We start from the raw sequence: 24,504 nt of genomic DNA on the forward strand, positions 1-24,504 counted from the left end.
TGATTGATGTCATCAGAGTTGCACCGATGCTCCCTTTGGGCAATTTTAGTTTTGCCAGTTAACAGTAAAACTTGAGCAATTGTTTTAATGTAATGCCGATTTTCAGCTACCTCTCTGGTATATGTATCACTGAGCCCTTTCATGATTGATGTATCATCTTTTATATTTCTTTTGAAATTCTCCCATCTCACATAGCCTTCCTTATGGGAAGCAGACTTCTCAAGCTGCAATATTCCTTTGCCATTTCCAATGCATTTTTCCAGTTGGTGAAGCCTACACTGATAAAAGTTAAATGTTTAAGTTCTCCATAAAGAGATTTGGACATCGAAAAAAATCGGCATGGAAAACAGTATGCTGCATCCTGGTAAATGGAGTATTCTAGCCATGTGTATACCTGAAACCAATGCGAACAGAATGACCTAAGGCGGGATCCCAGTTTTGTTTGAGGATATGTTTTTAAGACAGGCTGTCGAGGGCCTTCACCAGCACATTGGCTGATATCACTGCGACCTGGTGGTGCCTTTCCCTTGACAGCATCAACAGCCATTACTTCTCTCTGAGGTCGATCAAAGTCAGTACATACTTTTCCACAAGCAGTGTATTGGTTGGTGGGTGGAGGCATTATGCTTGAACCTGGACTTTGTGATGACGAGGGTTCAACACCTTCTGTGGAAGCATCAGCACTCATAGGGTTACTATATTCCACATCTTCTCTTTCAAACACTTGATCCTCATCCACAGAAGAGTCATTCAGCTCCCTCTTGTCTTGCTGCGGCTCCTTTACAGTATTATCTGTTTGACGCTTCACTGTCGCATGGGAATAATAGGACCGGATATCCATTTATGGGGTTGTTGTCTCACTATCAAGTAAAATCAATAAAGAGATATGTTTTATTTGTTCAAGGTAGCCAGCATATGTGGTTCACTTACCGGTAATCACATTTTAAAGCATGTATGACAAACCACCTCCCACGCTGCTTTTTTTGCCTGCCACCTCAAATATATATTCAATGAATAGCTCTAAGAGGTTAAGCATGCAAGCCTTTCTTTTATACATTACCTACATCAAGGGTAAGGAAAAAAACGTATTTGGGCAATTCATTCTAAAATGTTCTGCTTATTTCACTCAGACGTGCGTGAAATTAATGATCTATGATATGAAACGGCATTTATAACGCACCTATACACAAGTGTTTCAGTAGCGACGAGGCAAGGGAGGGGGAACAGAGGGGTAATAATAGGTAAAAAGTGTAGCCAGCTAGTGGCAAGAGCAGGGGTAAGTGCAGACATCAGGTGTCAAGAGCTGGTCGGGACTGATGGGATACAGAAACAGCCCTCAAGTGCAAGGGTTGCCTAGGAGGCAGTGCAGGTGTGCAGCTGGCAGGGGAGGGGACCTGGGCCCGAGATCAGAGGGTAGCCAGGTGACCCATGTAGTTTCAGTCAGGAGATCAGCTGGGTCGAGAGGAGAGACAGAAGCAAAGAGGAAGGTCTTGAGGTGCTTCCGGAACCGGAGATGGTTCTCCTCGTTTCAGGAGGGCAGGGAGGCGTTTCCAGAGGGAGGCCCCAGCTGAAGAAAGAGATCTACCACCAACTTGTTGCTTGGAAAAGCGACTGACCCTGAAGGAGTTGGAGGCAGATGAGCAAAGAGCTTGAGAAGGAAGATATTTAGGAAGAGAGAGCTGAAGGTATTCAGGCCCCAGAATGCTTTGTGGACAATGCAGAGGGTTTTGAACTTAATCCCCGCCGCCACTGGGAGCCAGTGCAGAGATTCTGGCAGCTCTGAAGCCAGACTGATGGTCATGGAGACAACCAACAGATCCAGTGTGATGTTTAAGCTGGGAAATAGCCAGCGTTTCCTGGAGTTTGCCCAGGAAAGGAGTGATAGAGGTTGGCCGGTAGTTAGCAGGGCTGGGTGGGTCGGCTGAGGGTTTCTTAAGAGGGTGGGAAAGGGAGTATTTCAGAGGGGACGGGAATGCTGTCTAAATCACTTAACAGATCTCTTGATCTATGTAGCACACGTGGTTAGTCTGATAGGTTACTTCAGCAAGCGAGTAGAGAGGTTAGCTAGGTGCTTCCACTACTCACTGGCTAGAGGGACTTAGCCCTGTGGGCATGCAGTGGGGTTCAGGAGTACTCAGTCCTACTGACATGCTACCCTAGTGAACGCAGAGTGGAGAGGTTAGCTGGGTGCTTCCAATACTGCGTGGCTACAGGACATGCAGTGGTGTTCAGGAGTACTCAGATCTACTGACATGCTAACCTAGTGAATGCAAAGTGGAGAGGTTAGTTGGGTGCTTCCAATACTCAGTGCCTACAGGGACCTCTCACTGTGGGCATTCAGTGTGCAAGATGGGGACCGTGTACACCCACAGCCAACATGCATATGGCGCGGTTGGGGTCCTCTGTGCCACCAACAGGCATCTGTCGCTTATCTGATCACCTTATGGTAATGTATTTTACAGGCAAATAAGTATCACGAAAACATTTTGCGCAACTATATTAACCAAGTTGCAGGTGGCCTAACCCACTGAGGGAAGGGCCTTCCTGCACATTTCCCATCCTGTGGAAGCTTTTTAAAAGCAAATCCACTCAACTGCTTTAGGCAAAAGCTCACTTTCAAACCCAATTAAACAGCCCGCAAACATATCCTGCATTACTTTGAAAACAATATTAAATGAGAATAATGACCTTTTGTATAGCACACACCACTGGCCTATAAAAAATGATTGCCATTGTACGTGGCAGCAATGGTATCAGTCTTGGAAGGATGGCAGACTGAGTCCGCACTGCAGGCATGCATGCCCATGAAGCAGCCTCGGATAAACAGCTTTGCACAAAGCAGCCTGCTGCAGGATGACACAGCGACACTCCAGTGAAAGCAGCGAAGCCACACACGGCAGGCGATAACAGGAGTGGGTGCAGTGCCCACCTCACCCAACCATTTCCCTCCAGGCATGCCTCCCAGGTCTCCCTGAAGTGGGCAGAGTCTCTCGGACACCAACCACAGTAGTGGCTGACACAGCGGACACAAGGCTCCACCATAAATCACCTCAGGGTGATTGAATGAGCCCCAAAGCTCTGACACGGGAATGTCACCCCCAAAAGGTAGAGAGGATCGCAAAATGAAACAGGGCGTGGTTAAAGTGCGCCCCAACAACCAAAAAAAGCTGCCTATGCAAAACATAGTGAAAGAATAAATGCAAGGCCGGTACTCAATTTCCAACAAAGAGAACAGTCGAGGCTCAAAGGGAAATATGCCCGCAGTTACCTCAGCTGTCTGATTTATGAATAAAGCCCAGGATTTTACAATTGGCGGGGTGTAATTGCGGTCAACAAGCCGTAAAACCGATGATGCAACAAAAGTATTTCAGACTTCTAACATCCTTTACTTAATGGCGTGCTTGCCGTTTGCAGGTCTCAACTGTTATAGCAGCCGAGGCTCAAAGGCAAGTATGTACAAGAGGGGAGTTGAGGTGGAGATGCGCTAAACACCATATAAATAAGGAGCACTAATTATAAAATTGATGCTTTAATTGTTGTAGAAACAGCCGACACGTGTTTCGACACGCAGGTCGTTTTCAAGGCACAAGAACACAGAGTATATCGGAGAAATCAATAAATGGGAAATCCCACAAGAAGCAGAGCGTTATAAGTATTACGCTGGTGTCAAGTCCAAGCCGTGATGGCCGTAACCAATATATAACCTGCAAGGTCCTAAAGACGCTTATAGCGATCCTTTAATTGGCAAGGCTTCTTCCCAAAGGCTTTAGTCTCCACTTCCCATCATGGATGTTCTAATAAATAACACCTGTTTCATAAGTAGACCAAATCCACACAAAAATAACGAAAACCATCGCGCCTTCGTCGTGCCAGTATCAGCACCTGTGTGGATTTGGTCTACTTATGAAACAGGTGTTATTTATTAGAACATCCATGATGGGAAGTGGAGACTAAAGCCTTTGGGAAGAAGCCTTGCCAATTAAAGGATCGCTATAAGCGTCTTTAGGACCTTGCAGGTTATATATTGGTTACGGCCATCACGGCTTGGACTTGACACCAGCGTAATACTTATAACGCTCTGCTTCTTGTGGGATTTCCCATTTATTGATTTCTCCGATATACTCTGTGTTCTTGTGCCTTGAAAACGACCTGCGTGTCGAAACACGTGTCGGCTGTTTCTACAACAATTAAAGCATCAATTTTATAATTAGTGCTCCTTATTTATATGGTGTTTAGCGCATCTCCACCTCAACTCCCCTCTTGTACATATTTTCTGGTACCAGCCAGGGTGGACTGGCTGGCGTAGGTGGTAGTGCAGCTCACACTTCAATTTCTCCAGTATCAACACCAACAGTGAATACTAGCGCACAGACCTCGAATGCGATAATCCACATCTTTTTGTTTCAAAGGCAAGTATGCCCACAGTTGCCTCTGTTGTTTATTTTCTGAATGAAAGAACTTTACTATAAGTGCTGTGACAACAATCAGTGGGTGTTAGACGTGTGGAAATTATGAAGTAGGGTTTTCACGGTATTGATTTTCCGACGGTATGATAAACTTTTAATTAAATTATGGTATACCGTGGTTCTCGCGGTATGGACCACATGTTTTTAAACCATTGCTTTCAATAAAATTTTGGTAGCAAAAGTCACAAATTCTCACCAAGAATTGTACCTCAAACAAGGCAGCAGCAAGAACTTTTCTTTCTACATATATTTGTTTTGGTCTAACTAAACTGAGCCGAATGGAGTCTAATGTTCCAATTTAACGCTGTCATATAAAAACAACCTAGAAGTAGGCTGTGTATGCAGGACGCGCTAGTATTAATTTAATTTACTGCTAGACGTTTGCTGTGTGTGCCCTATTCAATTGCTTGTGCAGTGTTTTTCTTTGGCGCTGTTAAAAAAAGATTAACGAAGTGGCTTATTGTCTCACAATACATGAAGCAAGTGCACTTAATGGGGTTGCAAGACATGTGGTGTTTAGTCATTCCTGCGGAACTGATGTGATTACACCTTCCTTTCTTTAAATGTTCTTTTTGGGAGCAATGATTTTTATATGCGCGCACAAGTTTCAGTAAATTACTACAAGTTATTTTCATACTACAGTCCCACACAGGGGTCTGACTGACAATCCGTAGATCCGGGTCCATCACCCTTAAGCTACGGAGAGGAACAAAGATATCAGACTGAATATCCATTAAGCCTGGCAAACTTATTAAGGCAAACTAAGCTTTTTTCATGTGTGGGTATGCAAACTGTGCAGTGTGCAGCGCCCGCTCCCACTACCTCTAACTCTTCTCATCATCATTAGGGTAAATGGACACCTGGTGTTAGGGAGAATTCTCTTATAAGGCTAATTTCCCAAACCTAGTGAGTCCCCCAGCAGCTTTGCCGGATTTTTTGGGGTTTGTTTTTTTCTCCTGCTAAGAGTGAGACTCTCTTCCTCCCACTCTTATTGCATGATTTGAGGTATGTCTTTGACTTAGTGTGTGTTCATGGGCTATGGGGTAGCCTTTTTACTCCATAGGGCATCATCTGTTTTAGTGTATGTGTTACACAGCACCCTCAGTGCAGTAACACAGGGGTGTCATAGTGACCCCCAAACATAGACTCCATACCCTGGGACTGACTACTGTCTCCCAGGGCATGTAAAGTCACCATTGACTTTACTAGTCCAAAATTGTGAACAGAACCAGTACAAAGCATCATATTGTGGAAGTACTGGAAGGGGTTAATTAGATTGCCCCTGGTTCTGTTTTCAAGGGGGCACTGTCCAGTCCCCCCTTGTCGAGTTTCTGGCTGGTGGCAGTGGTTACCACGCAAAATATTCCACCGGAATATTCTCTATGGGATTTTCCCATTGATTTTAAACGCACCACTTTTTGGTGCAATGTTAAAAATACCGCCGGTTTATTTAATTAAAATAAATTCCCCGGTTAGGTCTGTTTGCCAGAACTCTTTTCTAAAATGGCGTTTTTGTCCGTCTCTGTAACTCTAACCAGGGTCGAGTCCTTTGTTCCACTTTTTGGCGGGCTTCTCCACAGAAGCCCTCCAACTGGTGCCACTCTGTCTGGGTTCCACAGGATGTGTGGGGAGGGGAATTGGCACCCTGGACTGCGTTGCCCTATCAACTGAAGTCGCACTCTATTCTGATTGGCATATGTGAGTGACAGCTAGGCTGTTGAATGGGGGTTTTTCTGCATAGAAGCAGGGCCTTTGGGACTGGAACTTCAGAAGTTGCCACAGGACCTAAGAATCTGAAGAGGGGAGAAGCTGAAGCCATCTGCAACGAAGACGCCACCGGTGGAGCCCTGCTGCAACGACCTCACCACTTCCCCAACGACAAGAGGAGATCATCTGCTGGAAGAGTCTTCTCCCTCAGAGCTGATGGGATCAACCAGTTCGCCATTTCGCCTTCCAAAGACGTCGCTTGGTCGAATCACCCGTGCCAACCACCCCGGCGGCCGGATAGCCAAGCTTCACCACTTTGACCGCGAATAAAAGGAACGCACCTTTTAACCGACGAACTTAGTGGCTGGTTTCATCCCTGTGCAGTGCATCGACTCCAAGCTTCCTCCTCAACGAGATCTTCTCTTCCCCTGGTCGAAGCCACAAACTGCAACCACTGCCAGGAACAACTGGCACCGCTGGAGCTTCCTCAACTTGGCCTCCCTTTCCAAGGTTTGCTAAAGGTGACCCTTAAATCCTTGCCTTTCCAACTGGGTTGGCCCCAGACCTTCTAACTTTACTTCTTGAATCACCCAAACCTCTTTTGAACATTCTGCAAAGACTTTTAGTGCATTTTAAACTGTGTGATCTTGGGCACATTTTGCTCTGCTCCATTTAAAGTGGGCCTGGCCTATGAACTTTGGCTCTACATTGTATACTGCCTTCATTTATTTGCTCTGAACCTAGAAAAGTGTTGGGAACTGTTTTATTTTTATGCCCTGCCTTTTTCTCTCCCTTTAACTTAACTATTGGAGTGCCATCTATGTTACGCGCTCACATCTGCTTTAACAAATAGTGGTGTTTTAACTCTGACTTGTCTAATAGTTATCAGGGAGGTGTGTATACTTTACCTGACTGTGTTTTAACTTACTTTTGATTTGGAGTGCTAGTGTATTTCCTAAAGTGTGTTTTAAATAAATAATTATATACTTTTGATACAAAGCTCTGGTCAGTGTTTGTTTGCTCTACTGTGTTTTTAGCCCTATTGTGTATACTCTATACTGCCCTACTCTTCTTGAGAGAAGTCTGACTGCTGTGCCACAGCTACCAGGTAAATCTGGGTGGTACAGACTGCTACCAGTTGGGTTTACTGCTTACTCCTGTAGTCTTAATCTTCTTGCAGTGGTCCCCAAGGGAACTGCACAGGATTCTGCCTAACACCTGGCCTGCCCTGAACCAAATGCCTAAGAATCTCCAGGCAGAACTGAACATATAACATCTCAGGAACAGTTACTCAACCTGCTGGGATAACTTTTTAGCTTTCTACTTTATACTTGTCATTCTGCACAGTGCACACTCTTTGTGGGTCACTGATACAGCTCAAGATCACTGTATTACATGCAATTCATGGATGTACAAGACTATAAAGCCAGTGGTACTATTTTCTCTCCAACAACATTGACACTGCACACAGATCACGTAGGATGTACGCCACAAACTGAAAAGTGTTTAATATGTCGGTAGCAATGTGAGGTTGCCCATGTACTTGGTGCCTTTTGGGAACACTTAAAATCTTGTGACCATGCTTAAGCAAAGACAGATTAGCCCCCCTTTAAAGAAATTCGGAGGGACATGGAATTGGTTAAGTAAAATGGTTAAGTAAAATGACCTGCCAGGAAGAACCACTTGCCCCCATCACTCCCCTTCGTTAAGAGCTTGCCCTGCTGCCAGAAAAATATGTCTTGAATTTGTAGCGGAGCGCTGATATTTTCTTTTCTCTGAAATAACGTGTCTCTCAATGTGACAGGTTTCTCTGTGGTGACTGTCTAGTAATTATTAGTGGGAGCTTCATTGATCCGCGGCCTGAAGGCATTCTAATCTTTGCATTTAATACTGCTGTGTGTCTAATTAACACCCACTTCAAGCTATGCTGTGACCTCCCCTCACACTACCAGAATTTCACCTGTTGCAACAGTCTTTTGATGTATGATACACAAAACGTTGCCTTAATTAGCTGGCTATGTAGGGCACTTTGAAAGTAAAAAACAAAAGAACATGCAAGGGGGAACCCGGGAAAAAGCACTCACTCTGACAGACACTAGTGACACGGTCAGGTTTACCTGCCAAATTCAAGATGAATCGTTTATCACAGCCCCCTCCGACCACAGGATCTCCTCTGTGTACAAGTCCAGTACCAGTCTAACCAGTCCAGTTTGTCCTGTGTGCTGAGGGAACAACTCCTGGGTCTGCTGCTGTTACCGGACCAAAGCTGTAGTCAGGATGCTAGAATCACCAAACACTGGCTGCCCTAGGCTAGCATGTCCCAATGGAGCTTTTGCAAACTGTACTGCGCTGCAAAAGCAATGCACATGCTGGAGCTAGGTAAAATAGTTATATGGATCTGCTCGGGGGAGGGGAAGATTGTTAAGCACCCGGCCTGGCCTGACTTGCAGCCGCCGATTTGTTTTATTGCAATAAGATGCTACATATCGAATATGAGCTTTTTGTTTTTTCGTTTTACTCAATTCACATTAGTTCACTAATGTGAATTGAGTAAAACGAAAAAACAAAAAGCTCATATACATTAGTTCACTAATGTGAATTGAGTAAAACGAAAAAACAAAAAGCTCATATTCGATATGTAGCATCTTATTTCAATAAAACAAATAGCTTGCCTTGCAGTCCTCTCCAGCACCTGACAGCCTGGAGGCCTTGCAAGCAATTGCAAACTGGGAAACTAGGGATCACAGGGGCTGGAGAGGACTGCCTGTGTTTTGGTTCAGGGAAAATATTGTTACAATGGAACGTGAGCATTTTGTTCTTTAACACTGTACACACAGCACCCTTTGCTGCTTACAAAAGGCTGGCTGGCATCTGAGAGCTGAGGTGGGGGGGCAAATTGGGGGGGTTCTTGATTTCAGAGGGTGGGCACTGGCCCCCCCAGGCCTCCCCCTAGCGACGCCACTGGGGCCCGGTGGGCGTGGTACCCGGACCTTCTCGACTTGTCCATCTGCCCTCCATGTCGTCTTCCCTACCAAGACGATCTGCTCTCACGGGGGTCAGGTTCTTCATCCAGAGGTCAGATCCCTCAACCTTCACACTTGGATTCTGAAAGGTTGAGGTATAAGGATTGGGACCTCCCTGAAGACATGATGGAGGTGTTGCTTTCGGCCAGATGGCCAGCAACAAAGTCCCTGTACCGTTGTCATTGGAGAAAGTTCTGCGACTGGTGCAGGGTTAAGAATGTGGGTCCTTTTTCATGCAACATTCCTGTGGTTCTGTCTTTTTTGCTTTCTTTAGCCCACAAGGGCTTGCAAGTGGGTACCATTAAAGGTTACCTGGCGGCGCTGTCCATATTTAAGCGCTCGTCTGAGGAGTGTTCTTATTTTAAAATTCCTTTAATGTTTCCGAAAGGGCTCACTAATGTGTTCCCTCCGTCACCTTTCCAGGTGCCCGTTTGGGATTTGAACCTTGTTCTCAAGTTTCTAATGGGTGCTCCATTTGATCCTTTGCATTCTTGTCCTTTGAGACTGTTAACCCTGAAAACTGTATTTTTAGTTGCGTTCACTTCCGCTCGCAGAGTGAGTGAGTTACAGGCACTTTCAGTTAAGCCACCCTTCACTATGTTTCATAAGGACAGTGTTGTCCTTAGAGGTCGTCCTTCCTTTCTTCCGAAAGTGGTGTCGGAATTTAATTTAAGCCAGAAGGTCATTCTTCCGGCATTTTATCCTCCTTTGTATCCTGGTAAGGACGAGGAGAGGCGCCATAGGTTAGATCCTAGGAGAGCTTTAAGTTTCTACATTTCACGCATGTCCCAGGTCAGAGTGGATGATCAGCTCTTTATAGGTTACCCTGGAAGGCGTTTGGGACAAGCTGTTACTAAGCAGACTTTGTCTAGATGGATTATCTTGGCAATTTCTGAATGTTACCGCTTGGCAGGTAAGGACCCTCCAGTAGGCTTACGGGCCCATTCTACTAGGGGTATGGCTGCCTCTACTGCCCTGCAGAGGGGTGTTCCTATTCGTAACATCTGTGAAGCAGCCACTTGGGCTTCGGTCCATACTTTTGTATGACACTACTCCCTAGATTCTATCCATGGGTAGGATCTGGCCTTTGGCAAGGTGGTCCTTTACTCTGCAATTTGATTGGGCATTCTAAATTTCTAAATTCTTTTTCCCTCCTCCATATGTTGGTACTGCTTTGGGAGTCTGTCATAGATATGGAATACGTCGGAGGACCCAATCGCCTCGAAGAACAAGTCACTCTCTTACCTGGTAACGTTCTTTCGATGGGATCTTCCGACAACGTATTCCATATCGCTCCCTCCCTGCCTACCCCGCTACAGAATTTCTTATGCGATTGCAGCTTCCATTTCCGCAAGGCTTTCTGTGGTCATACTGGCAGAAGATTGGTGCCACACGTTCTGGGGGAAAAAACTACAACTGAGGCTACGGGCGTCATGCGTCCTACTTCTAACATCCGGTGATGTCGGCTCGACGGAGGCCCTCGAGGACAGCGTATCGACGTCATCCACGCAGGACGCAGACGCTGAAAGTTTTTCCGAAGCAGCAAAGCTGTGGTGATTACTGTCATAGAGATGGAATACGTCGTCGGACCATCCCATCGAAAGAACGTTACCAGGTAAGAGAGTAACTTGTTCTTTTAAGGCACGGCGAAACTGGAGGTGCTCCTGTGTGGCACGTAGGGAGAGGGTTCCATAACCTTGCGGCCACCACAGACGCACCTTCCTCGACCCCCCCCCCCAACCCCCTGATCTAGGAACTAGAGCATGGCACCCGAGGGACTTGAACCAGATGCAGAGATGCTGACCGGAGAGAGCGATGGGGAACATAAGGAGGACCTTTTTCCTGAAGGAACTCGGGCCTTGACCGTAAAATCACAAACCATGTATTACATATAGATACATTCACCCTTCATAATAGAATTGCATATGAATTATTACCTGTGTTCATCAGGCAAGTAATCTGATGCAGAGAAAATTAGTGTAAGAACAAACTCAGTTCCCTTCTATCTTATGAAGTCCAGCTCTAAGATGTAAGTCACAAGTTCCAGTCTATGGTTTCTTGAGGTAATGTATTTCAGAACTGATGCAGTGGGCTGGGGTGATGCTTTGAAAATTCTTTAAAGTAAGGTAAGTATTTACCACAAATCAGATAAGCACACCACTTTATCCCATTCCCAAGAATAAGAAAGGTTCCTTAGCCAAGGTTTCACGACCTGAGGCCAGGACAGAAGAAGTTATGTTAATATTGGATGTAGAGCCCTTGCCCCTATTTAAGACACAGGGGAAGAAACAGGTATGTTAACTTACCCCCTGACTCAGATTCTTCCAGGTGGCACTGTAGAGCTTCTGAAATCCCCATGGGATACAATCTTCTGTCCTTGGTTTGGATGAGAGAGGCCCAGGGGTCGCGGGTGCAAAAGTCACTTTTCATGTCGCGGGCTGGCCGCGTTTCTGACCAGATGTTTCCAGTCATCTTCTAGAAGAAGACCCCTGAATGAAGAGAGGTGAAGACTTCAGTAGTGCAGACCCTTGAGGACACCTCACTGAGAGAGCAGAAAAATTGTTCCAGCGGAGGTCACCATGGTCAGGTGGCGATAGGCGATCGCCCATCAGTGAACACAAAAGCAGCACCAGCTCAGCTTCCCTTGTAGTAAGATGGCTGTAATGGCAAGAACAGACGACGTATGGCAGAAGCTGAAGATCTTCAAAGTCCCAATACTCTGTGCGGAAGAGCGACTGCTGCAGAGAGGTAGCTCAAAAGGGGGTTGGTCAGTCCTCTGGGCGGTCCAGGGGCACTTCCGAAGGCTCCCAAGGAGTAGATTATCGAGCAAGAGTTGAGACTGGTTGTTCCCACTGGTCCACGGGGTATATCCTAGCCAACAGTGGTTATCACATCCGTCCAGCAACAGACTTTCAACTACACAAGAAAAATATCCAAAAACAGTCAATCACATGGCGGCCACAAGCTTTGCTTAGGCACATTGTCAAAGTTACCAAAAAGCCATGAGGCAAAAGGTTATAAGGATATAAAGTATCGTAACTGCGCTTCACTGTAAAGTGATGTGTGCAATTGTAAAAATACAACAATTCCAAAAGAGAGACAAAGTCTCTCAGTATTGGCACTCTTGGGGACTAGTCAGTTTCCCCATTACAATGAGCAAAACAGACAAGGGAAGTAAAGAGGAATGATATACAGACCTCCAAAAATCAGGACAGGGTTAAAAGTTAAGCAAAAAGACTGGGGGTCCCGTAGGAATCTATGGAGGTAAAGGTGCAAAAAGAAATTCAATGGATTGCATTCTCCCGCTTATTCCTCATCTCATAGATATCCTTCCAGTGTCTGCTGCTCAGAAACATTTTTGACAGGGAGCACAGTACGACTCGACATAGACCGTCGACTTCCTTGACTCAGACATGCCACTCCTCGACTTCAGAAGGGTTGTTTGCTGTATATATGTTATGTCACTGCACCCCATACCTCAGTTCAGTTTTTCCGCTCGCTCATCACACCGTCTTTAGGGACATTCTCTTTGTGAGGGAGACCATTTTTTGTTCGACAATTCGTCAAGATGTCTGACCATAAAGCATCCGTGTTCAAATGTTGTCAGGACTCCAGATCAAACTGCATGGTATCTGCGTGTGGTGTCTGGGTAGGGATCACAGTGTTGAGCAGTGCGGTTCCTGTCAGCAGTTAAACTCAGTCTATTAGGGAGCGTTTTGCGAAGTTAGCTCTTGGGCTCCCTCCGTCGAGGTCCCCGGCAAGTTTGACCTTCAGGAGTCTGGACAAGACACTGAAGGCCCCACACCCGAAAAGGAGGACAGGCACTATAAGAAGGTGAAGAAGCCTTGATATCCCTGGCTAGGTCGTGGTTGCAAATAGGCACAGTTAAGAGCTATTCATGTCTTTTCTCTATTCAAGAGTTTGCTGGAGCCAAAGCTCCTTTTTCTCCATCCTGTTGTGGCCCATTTTTTGAAGGGCCTTGTAAATAATTTGCCACCAACACCTTGTTGTCCCCGCTTGGGATCTGGAAAATGTAGTCCTCGGTTTGTTGATGCCTGCTTCCTTTGAAACCATTGCATTTGATGCCGATCAGGTTGCTCACTTTTCAAGACATTGTTTCTGGTGGCCATCACAACAGCTAGACTGGTTAGTGAACCACTGTTCATTAAATTCTTCAAAGAGACCTATTCTCTGACGGTCCGGCCCAAGTTTCTAACTAAAATGGCGTCAATTTCATATTTCTCAGTGCGTGGAGTTGCCAGTTTAATTTCCACCACTTCTTCCATCCAAGGAAGAGGAGGCTCCATAAGCTGGACTCCAAGAGGGCAATATCCTTTTACTTGACAAGGACAGCTGGTTTCTGGCAGGAGGAGCAAATGTTAATTGCATTCTCCCAGTCCAGTTTGGGGCAGCAGTAACAAAATAGACAATCTTGTGTTGCATTGTTCTGTGTATTTCAGAATGCTATGAAAAAGCAGGGAAGGAAGTTCCGCTGGGCCCATGGATTCACTCTAAAGGTTGTGCCTTCATCTACCCTGCAGGGGGGCGTGCCAGGTAGAAAAATGTGTCAGGCTGCAACCTGCTCTTACCTGCACACCTTCTCTAAACACTACAGTTTGTACCCGAGATGCCCACTTAGGTAGGGCGGTGCTGCAGCATTTCTTGATATAAACTTCCATCCCAACGTATGCTGCGAATACTGGTTTGGGAGTATCTAGATGAGGAATCTGTGATTGAATGAAATCCATTGAAGGGAAATTACTTACTGATTTACTAGTAATATTCTTACAATGGATTCTTCTCCCAAAGAATCCTTGTTACTCAATAGAAGCTTATTTAGCATTCTTCAACCTTAGCTAGCCTGCCTTATCCTCTTTGTGGATGAGTTAAAATTAAGGATTGTCCTTCCCCAAGACACCAGCTAAATGGATTTTGATGATTATTATGATGTGTGAGCAAATAAGGACTGGAAACTATTGAATACCGAACTGAATGAAAGCTTTTGATGAGCATATGAAAGCTTTTAATAAGCCAATGGGCAAAAGACAAGTTGGTGTGAAGAACGAATACCGTATATTGCAAGTTAAGGGTGAATCTGGTGAAATGTAATGTAAAGCAAATATAGAACATTGCTGAGTAGTGTGAGAGCAATGTGGTGAAGGGGAAAGATCACAGCAAAATGAACTGTAACAAAACCTATGGTGGCAAAGTCCAGAGATTGGCAAAAGTTAAACAGGTGGAGCAAAGCCAAAAGGCTGGCAAAGAAAGAGCCGAGTGAGTGTGAACCAGAACAAAAGTCCAGCTACAAAAGAAACTGTGTGGGCAAGCAAGCCTAGGGTGACCGGTTGCGTGACTTGTAATGGGTGGACTGTGTGGTCTGACAACCGTGCCTTGACAAGGTGTACCACATCTGTGGAAGGCAAAGAAATATACAGAAAGCAATTACAAGTGAATTAAAGAGATTGCGTAAGTGAAGCAGAATAAAGCAGTCTGTATGAACTGTCAATAACTAGAAGGAGTTTAAAGTTGACCTGGAACTGGTTTAGAAAATTGAGAGACTGAACGAAGTACAAGTTGGCAAGCGCAGCAAGCTGGTTTCTTGTGGAAGGAGAATCCTCTGACCAATTTTTAACTGTTGTTTTCTTGGGGAAAGGAACCGCAAGATCTAATTTTGGAACTGTTGTCTTCTTGGGGAAGGGAACCCCGAGACATGGGGAAACTGTCTTGAGCTTGGGGTAGGGGAGTTGGAAAGTAAGCCCAGTGCTGGAAGAAGCTCAGAACTTTATTTGCAACACTATTCTTTTGATGCTGACATCCCTACACATTTTATTGCTTTAGTAGTGAGGGTAAGTATAGCTTTTGGGCATTGACAGACTGTTAAGTTGAACTTATTGATTCAGACTATCCATAGTTTCTTTAGGTAAGGACATCGCACCTTATCATAGGGCAGGTTAGGCCTTCAACCATCCTGACATTTAAATTATCAAACCATTTTTGTTTTAACTTTGAATCTGTTGTCTGTGTCTTCTTCATGCCTTCACACCAGGCATAGCCTTGCTAAATGGGACCAGTTATTCAGGGCATTCCATAGTGGACTCCTCGTTTGATGCTTCAAATGGACACTCATTTTAGCAGTGAGCAGAAACTCTGCACCCTAATTTCAAACGTCAAGGTTTTAATTTCCATGCTTCTCTACCTTCTTTCCGATCAGTGAAAGTCATTGAACATTGTCTTTTTAAAGTCTGTTATTGCATTCTAACATTGTTTTTTTTTTTATTTCCCACTAGTCTCCAGTCCCAGTCAAGTGACTCTGCCAGAGAGAGGCCAAACCGCAGTGGTATAAACAACTTCTCTACCTGTCCCCGTTCCAACAGAGATAGCCTACCCCTCCCACCAAACAGGCCACGTGAAGGCTTTGCCAGCCTTTGCAGTTTACAGCCCTATGCAACTGCCAGCCTGAACTCTCTGCATAGAACAGAGGTGCTCTGGGGCAACCCCAAGCCTTCAAAACTTCTTGTAGATCAGTTTCCTAATGAAGTGCGATTGCGGAAAGCGATTCCACCCTCAGATGCAGTGTGTGGCAACAGTGAATCAAAGCCTAGCTATGGAACTCGAGGCGGGAGTTTTGTCGAGAGGTGCCAGGAATTGGCACGTTCCACAGAATTCAACAACTTGGACATCAGGCGGCATAGTCACTCTGCCGAGCCTGAGGGACGACCAGTATTGAAAAACAAGATCCTGCGGTCACCAGGCAGCCCAGCCCATAAAACCACCATTCCAAGCCCAACGCCTTCAGTAAGGACTACATCTCCTTCCTCGCCTGCAAAGAACACAGCTGTCCCAGGTGCTGACACACCAACAGTCTCACCAAATCTGCCTCTTGTTCCGCAGAAACCAAGGCTGAACGAGACTTCTTTCTAAGGTTCCTTGGAATGCTTCTACATGAGAAGAATGCCTTAACTCCTCTTGAGCTTGCTGTTGGGTCAACCATGCCGTGTTTTTTGGAACTAAAGAAGCCCCTTCATTACAGATGAATGTTGAATTCAGCATGTGAAAGTGTAAGGCTAGATAAGTTGAAAGCAGCATTCCTTTTGGATACCATAAAAATGCAACTATCCCTGATCAGTCAGACATGACTTTGTTGGTTAACTATCAAACAAACATATGTTATAGAGAAAAAACTTTTGGGTGAGGATATGATTATCGGTTAAGAAAAAGTAAAACATGATATCCTCCGCGGAGCCTCTTTTGTAGCTTCAGTTGTCCAGCTAATAGAAAAGTAGTAGTTACTTTGTCCTTCCAGCATTGGGATTTAATTTTCATACTGGTTATTCCTCACTGAATCATCTCATGCCCGCCAAACGGGATTCGGAAGGGCCAATGCTCATCTCCAGAATGTTTGGCAGCTTAATATTTACGGCATTTAGACTGATCCTCTTACATTTGATGGTCAACATGAGAGCTCTCTTTAAAAGTGATGCTACCATAGGAATTGCTGCCTCAAACTCCATTAGTACTGAATGGCTATATTGATTTGGAAAAAGTTCCCTCTGCATTGCTAGTTAAAAGCCATATTGAGGCTAGCAGTTTGCTTGTTCATTGGAACATTACAATACGTGGAGTATGTCTGCTTCAGACGGGTCCCCACATCCCTCTAACCTGCCTTGCTTTTTCCTCTTAATAGCATCTTTTAGGCATTGTTGACACAGTCTTATTCTGGAACTGAAATTAAAACTCATGGAGGTGCCCCATCAGGAATAAAGATGAGGAATTATTTTGGTAGAGCATTGCACTGCTTTTTATTTTATACCCGTCTGCCATTTCTGTGTCTGGCATGGTTACTCTAGCCTAAATTCCAAAGATAGCTAATCTGTCTCTTCTTACTTCCACATCGCTGTTTGTGTGTGGTTTATTGCACCCCCTACAAGTGAGCTACTTGTTGATGGTTGCTGAGGCATTGTCTCTGGATGCCTCTGCAGAGATTTTCTGAAGTTAGCTGGGAAAAGTGGTCACTGGCATGACATTGCAATACAGCATCATCAATATCACAGAATAGCTGTTCTGAGCACTGTGGCTCCTCTTTCAAGCAGTAGATTTAGAGGCAGAAAGCTACACACTCACTCATAACTGACCACATTAATTATGTTAATGTGCATTGGTATGAAATATTACCAAAATGTCTAGTATTTGATTTTTAGGGTTATTTTGAGATTTAATAGAATGGTGAATCAGAATAATTTCATGTATTCTTGCAATTAGTTAAACCTCTGAGTTTTATTTTTCACTTGTTAAAGATTGTACTGTAGCAAGAAACGTTTTCCATGCCATAGGTATTTCATAACTTTGGTCACCTTTCCCGGTTGATTATCCAAGACCTTATTGGCAATAGACACTCAGTAGGGAGGACTAAACCACTAGAGTTGACCAAGTAAAAACATACAGCTGTGTGCCCCTCTTAGCATCAAATAGGCTTCTTGTGTGGCTGTGGTGAACTTGCAATAGTGGAGGTGACAACACATTTTTCTTGATCTATACTTATTTGCAGATGTCTGAGAACTTTAATGGTTAAAAAAGGGATCAGAAGAGAACCTAATTCTTGTTTTCTATCAGGAAACACTAGTGATTCCACTTCTCTATTATTGACACAGATTAGACTTTCTTTGTGTGGAGAAATAGAGTTAGAGAATTACAGAATTTGAGTCACTGTTTCTCTGAGACTTGCTTAAGACCCGGTCTGGAAACTCCTGCCATCAAATATGTGTTTTTAAAAAGGAGAGGAAATGAAGTAGACAAAAGGTCAGAGGTGAAGACTATTCACTGAAAATGGCTGAGATTTTCGCTATTTAGCCCATCCAGCATAGGCTGTCTAAATCCCCAAATATGGCGCCAAGAAATTGTTACGTTTTTGCTTCCAGACCTTGAAGGACTTGGTCCACCAATGGAGCGCTTGGTGTCGGAGGCCTGGGGTGCAAGCACCGGGAGGGAGGTAGCTAGTTTATTTTAAAATCCATTGAAGACAGCCATCCGGTAGGTTACTCTGAATTGCTGCATCATTTTCTGGAAGAATGTTTTTTACACTTGTCTTAGATCAAAAATAGCTTCAATACATTCCTCAGGCTGGAGGATTGGGTGAGAGAGTGAACTTCATGTTTTCGAAAGCATTACCCTGCCATGCTGCCACTGAAGTCGGTGCTCAAATGTAACATGTTTATTGCTTACTGGTAAACCTTTCTTTTCTTTCAAAATAAATATTTATATTTACTTATTTTCTTCTGCAATGGTGTCTTTATTATGAAAATGACATTGGGCTTCCTATCCTGTTAGGCCAGTTGAAAAATCATTTCTAATCAATTCCTTCCTTCGTGATATTCTATTCTCAATGCAGCAGACCATTGGAAACATTTCCTCCACCAGGCGGCGTAGCACGGCTCTGTGCCAACTCTGCCCAACGTCTATACATGCCCTGCGCCGCACATGACATCGGGGCCAGTATATATCAAGGCGCCACGCCATGAGACTTCAGTTCCTTTTTTTCGCGCACTCTGTCCCCATCAGGAATACGCTACCTACTTTGTTTCGAAGAAATGCCTGATCCTACAAATGCCCTGGCCATCAAGTCTTATGCAGGTTACAGCCAACAAATGTCGGTATCCAACCCCCATAGGATGTGTTTATTTTTCCTAGGGGAGGATTACGATACTCGGGACTGCAGGTTGGCCGCTTCATGCACAACAATGCCCTCCAACAACAGATGGCAAAACATTTTACCATGGATCATCTGTCTGAGTATGGTCTTCAGTGGGCCAGGATAAGCAGCAGCACTGCGCAAGGTCCCACTTGCCGAGCAGTTCCTCCTGGCATCTTCCTTTTTTTACCCAAAGGAGTCGCGGATCAAAGGACTTTCTGAGAACGACCTTGCAGGTACCGTTTCCAGCCCAATCCTCAACTCCATAAGAATGAGAGGCCTTCAGACTGAAGACGCTAGACATCTTTTCCAGTGCCCCAGTGCAGGCAGTGCCATCAGCACCCTCCTGGTTCATTGTGCCTATTCCGACAAACGGAGACCCTCTTTAGACCCCCTAATCCCCTGTGCAACTCTGGGCACGGCTTCATCTCCAATGGCTGTAGGCCCATTCCCATTGCCACCAGGCTCCACCTTCAGGTGTCAAAGCTTCAGCCCTGGTGCATACCGCTACATCAACATTATAGGCACCACTGAGCGCTAACGATGCAGAGATGACCTGCAAGTATGCTCCTCTCTTATGACACTTCATTCCGAAGGTGAGCCTGAGCTGGCCCAGAAGTATTGCCCATAATCCTCAGACTTAGCTTTCCTTACCTTCCACTCATGCCTCGCCCGAGAGCTTATTGGTACAAGCTGCTACTTCCAATGTGCAGTCGTCCACTTTTCCTTCCCTAGCTCTGGACAGGGAAATTAAAAGGTTTGATGTGTGTGGAAACATTTTTACCCTGTGCAGTTTTGCACTCATGGCGATGAACGCCTCCTTTTTCCTAGCCATGTTCTCTTCTTTTGGCCTTTGGTCAGCTGTGAGTGGTGCAGCCGAACACCTCCCAGAAGGAGATGAGAAGGATTCAAAGGCATTGCACACTATGGCAGCACGGCTTGCTGCCATGTCCTGCAATCAGGTCTGGCAATAGCTGACTGCTTGGGGCATGCAATGGTGACTGGCACAGGTTTGAGACATCACTCCTGGATGAGAACATCCAGGTTTGGACAACATGTGCAAGTAAAGCTCCTCGATATGCCCTTCAACTGGCAAAACCTTTCGTGGAAAAAGCGGACGAGTCTTTGCAGAGGTTTCAATCCTCTAAGATGACAGCCAAGTCTTTGGGCATGGCCGCTCAGCAGCTGACAGTGACAGCTGGCAGAGGTTTGAGTTTTTTTGATCCTCCACCTCCTATGCCTTTGGGAAGGTGCCAAACAGCTCCCAGCAGACAACCATTTTGAATGTTTCCCTAGAGGGAAAGGCAGAGTTGGTCAAAGAAGCAGTATTGTCTCCTCCACTGTCCTCTCGGGCACCCCAGTAGCAAAGCCCTTTTAAAGTTTCTTTTCTTCACCAATTAACCGTGGGAGGGAGAATTTCCCAGTTCAGCTCAGAATGGTTCCACACCACATCTGATACTTGGGCTTTGCAGGTCGTTCAACAGGCTATTGTCTCCCTTTAATACAAAGCCCAGCACGCCATCTGCCTCTTCATACAGATCTGTGTCAAGACCCCTTGATCCTGGAGGAAGTCTCTCTGTTTCTGTTCAGGAATACGGTAGAACTAGTGCTGCACTGAGAACGAGGAAAAGGGTGGTATTCTACTTAATTTCTAGTTTAGAAGAAGGATGGGGGCTTGCATTCTTTCATGCATCTGAGACTGTTGAATCTCTTCCTGAGCATGGACAAGTTCAAGATGCTCACTCTACGTCAGATCTTCCAGGCCCTCGATTTTCAGGACTGGTTGGTGTCACTGGACCTCCAGGATGCCTACTTCCATGTGAAGCACAGGAAGTACCCAAGATTTGTTGTCGGCCAACATCATTACAAGTTCAGAGTCCTGCCATTCAGCCTTTTATTTTTTGGCACCCAGGATTTTCACCAAGCTACTGATGGTGGTGGTGGCAGCTTAGGAGTGAGGGCATTTCATGTCTTCCCCCTACCTGAGCTTGATCCCCAGACCAAGCATCAGAACATCTTTTACATGTGCAGTCTGTTGCACAACTTGGGCCTTTCCTTTAACTTCAAAAAGTCTCTGGGTTTGTTGTACCAGTCTCTCTAATTAGTTGGGTGGTCTTGGATACTCGCCCTGAAAGGTGCGAGTATCCAAGGCCTATACAAAGGCTTTTTTCCTTATATGGTTGCTTCAGTGGCTCCTCCATTGCTTTACAAGTGTTAGTTTCTCAAGACCTTGCATGGTGGTCCCTGCAGGACAACCTGTTGGTGTATGTAATTTTGGCAAGCCTGGCCTCAAATAACGGTGGTCACAGATGCGCCCCTGAAAGGTTGAGGTGCTCAGTTGTCATACTTCTCAGTGAGCGCACTGTGGTTTACCTCAGTCTCTGGGACACATCAAATTTCTGGAGTGGAGGGCAATTATGCTGGCCCTGGTTGCCTTCCTTCCGTCTGAACAAATCTGTGTTTGTCCTGATTGTTGTAGCCATGTAACAAACAAGTTGGCGTATGGTCATTGCTGCTGTGCAGGGAAGCAATGCTGCTACTGTTCTTGGCTTTCTGGAGAACGAGTGTCTCTGACGGAGGTACACATTGCCGGAAATGAGAATGTCGCAGCAGATACCTTAAGCAGGCAGACGTTGGCCTCCCTTGAGTCGGAGCCTTACCAGGAGGCTCTGGAGGAAATTTATTTTAGCTGGAAAACTCAAGTGGGCTTCTTCACTTTCTAGGAACAGGAAGTGTCAGTTGTTCTCCTGGGAATTTCCACGGCAGGTGAGTCTGGGGGATGCATTGATGGTCTAGTCGACATTCATCCTCCACTATGTGTTCCTGGCGATCCCTGTAATTCTGCTGGTTCTCCGGAGATTGGCCTCTTTTGGTCCACATTAATATTTATCAACCCAGGCTGGGCTTGGAGAACGTAGTACATGAAGTTGATGGACATGACCAACTGCCTTCCCTGAAGCCTCTCGAGGAGTGTGGGTCCTCCATCTGAAACTCAGCCGTCTGAACCGTCTTGCTCGGCTGCTGAGACGCTGAGATATAAGGAATGGGACTTGAAGGACGACATCCTGGATGTACTCCTCTCAACTCTGAGACCTGCCACTAACACTATGTCTTTAGATGGCATACACTCTCAGCTCTTTGCCGAGAAAGGGATCTGAATCCTTTAGCCTGTCATATTTTCTTTGTGTTGAATTTGTTGCTGTCTTTTGCCCGGACAGGCCCTCAGATCCGCACTGTGCCTGCCCACTATCTCGGTCTTTAAAAGGACACCGGAACAAGAATCTTCACGATTCCCACTGTAATGCACTTTGTGTGAACATTGTGCAATCGGTTTCCATCATGCCAATTTGTGGTACAGGCATAGTATTTGGGTTTGCAGTTAACATTACTCATGGGCACTCATTTTGAGCCCTGCATTCATGTTCTATTAAGTTTCTCAACCTTAATGTGATTTTCCCAGTTGCCATCTCTTCTGCGAGATGGATGAGTGAGCTCCAGGCGTTGTCTATTAGGCATCCCTTTTTTCCCCCCAAAGAGAAGGTGACAAGAGTGAGACGGTCCTTGCATCCGAAGATGGTCAGATTTTCATCTCTCAAAAAATCCATCTTCTAGTGTTTTTTCCTCTGCTACATCCTTCAAAGGCAGAGGAGCAATTCCATCGGTTGGAGCCAGTGCATGCTCTCAGCTTCTACATTTCTCGGACGAGGGACATCCGAAACGATGACCAGCTTTTTGTGAGTTATGCTGGGGCACGTGCCAGCAGAGCTGTGACCCAAACCCTCAAGGTGGATCATTAGTTACATCTTAGAATGCTATGCTCCGGCTGGTAAGGTTGTGTGTGACTGTCTCCGAGCTCATTCAACCATATGATTGTCTGCCACCTCTGCCCTGCTGAGCCGAGTAACTGTCCTGGAAATTTGTCAGGCGGCTATGTGGGCTTCACTGCACATGTTTGCCAAAAAAGTACTACTTCGATTCCCAATCTGGGGAGATGCTCGTTTGTGGTAGAGCTTTTTGGTGTAGCGGACGCCCTTACTCTCCTTCCTCCTCCAGATTCTAGTACTGCTGTGGGAGTCTGATCATAGATGAGGAATCCATAGGAAGAAGGAATCCATTAGAAAAACAAATTACTTCCCTCTGTGTAATGTTCTTTCTTAGAGCTGTTCCATGTATTCCTCATCACGCACTGCCTCCCCCACCCCTTTGGTGGCTAATACACCTCTTGGTTTCATGATCTGTGTGCTGGGGGAAAAAAAGCTGAAAATCCGATCACGTGGTCATGATAAATACAGCCTCCGATGCCATGAACGGCACAGGGTACGTGGAGGCGTCGGGCCGAGTCGATACAGAGCTGCGCTGCACCTCCTGGTGGCAGAAAGGTTTCCAAAGATCAGATGCACTGTGGGTAGAATATCATGGATGAGGAATTTGTGTGAGAATTATCGGAAAGAACATTAAAGAGATGTAAATAATTTGTTCTCCTGAACAATGCATAATCACAATGGTATTTGTTCCCATCCCATTGTTGTGGAACACGGCTTAAAGCCTCCATGTCCCCAGGAGAGAGATCTTCTGTTGGCCTTACGATCAAGTACTTGATTCTCTGTTACCATGATCGATGCCCAAAAGGGGAGTAGTTTACACTCTGTGCTTTTTACAACACCACTAAGTGGCTAATTATAAATAGTAAACTGGTTAACTTTACACATCCTGTGAGTCGGCTGCTTTTACCTTTTCAAGAACTGCAGGGTGTGATAGGTGCCACTACAAGAATATAATGTATTAGAAGACTGACTGGTGGCTATTATACTTAATAAAAAAGACTGTATGTACAATTGTTAAATGGCATATATGCCTACCTCTGGAGCACAGCTGTTGAATTTCTGCACTTTCGTTCATCTTTGGGTTTAGGCGTCGGAAAAGTGAGCTATATGCATGAGCGTACTTGTTCCCATGCGCAAAGGACAGTGGACTCTAAAATGGCCACTGCTTTACCTCCAATGGCTCACATAGATCTAGCAAAGTGCATTCTCTGAGGAATGCGTTGCTTGAGGCTATTAGTCTAACCTCAACAATGGGATCATGGTGCTATCTAGCATGTTGGAGTGGGGTGGTGGGGGTAGAACTATGTTCTGGTTTTCGATTGGGTTGTGTCCTCCAACGTATTCCTCTTCTTTGACATGTAATGTCCAGCTTCGGCTGCTTTAGAAAATCTTTTCGGCAGAGGGCGCCCTGCGTCGATGGCGTTGAGTCGATGTCCCTCGAAGGCCTCTGTTGAGGGTGACATAATTGAATGTTATAAGTAGCACGCACGGGAACCGTTGACCTCAGTTCTGTTTTTCCGCAAACGTGTTTGCTTCGTGAAACTCTGCATGCCTCGTACTTTTGAAGTATTTGCTGTTGTGATGTCTTAATCTTCCACTCCGATGACCCTTCGATCTCGGGTCAAGAAATGCAAGGACCGCGGTTCCAAAATGTCCATTATGGACCTGCATCGAGTCTGTCTGTGGTGCCTGGCCGAGGGCCACGAGACAGATACGTGCTCCAAATGTCAATCCATGACAGGAAAGGCCTTGCGGGAACGAAAGGGGACGCTTCAGGTAGGCAAGGTGTCCAAACCCCA

At 45.5% G+C, this 24,504-nt stretch overlaps 1 protein-coding gene across 1 annotated transcript in view; it reads left to right on the forward strand.

Moving 5' to 3' along the window:
- Nucleotides 1–18,461, forward strand: part of LOC138566826 (SH3KBP1-binding protein 1-like) — a 557,645-nt gene extending 539,184 nt beyond the window's left edge. The window contains exon 18 of the mRNA XM_069644508.1: nt 15,484–18,461. Coding sequence (XP_069500609.1) covers nt 15,484–16,117 — 634 coding nt within the window. The 3' untranslated portion in view covers nt 16,118–18,461. The remainder of the gene's footprint in view (nt 1–15,483) is intronic.
- The last annotated feature ends 6,043 nt before the right edge of the window (nt 18,462–24,504 follow it).

This window comes from Ambystoma mexicanum, chromosome 2p (assembly GCF_040938575.1).
Source record: "Ambystoma mexicanum isolate Mex_15411 chromosome 2p, UKY_AmexF1_1, whole genome shotgun sequence".
NCBI classification, from domain to species: domain Eukaryota; kingdom Metazoa; phylum Chordata; class Amphibia; order Caudata; family Ambystomatidae; genus Ambystoma; species Ambystoma mexicanum.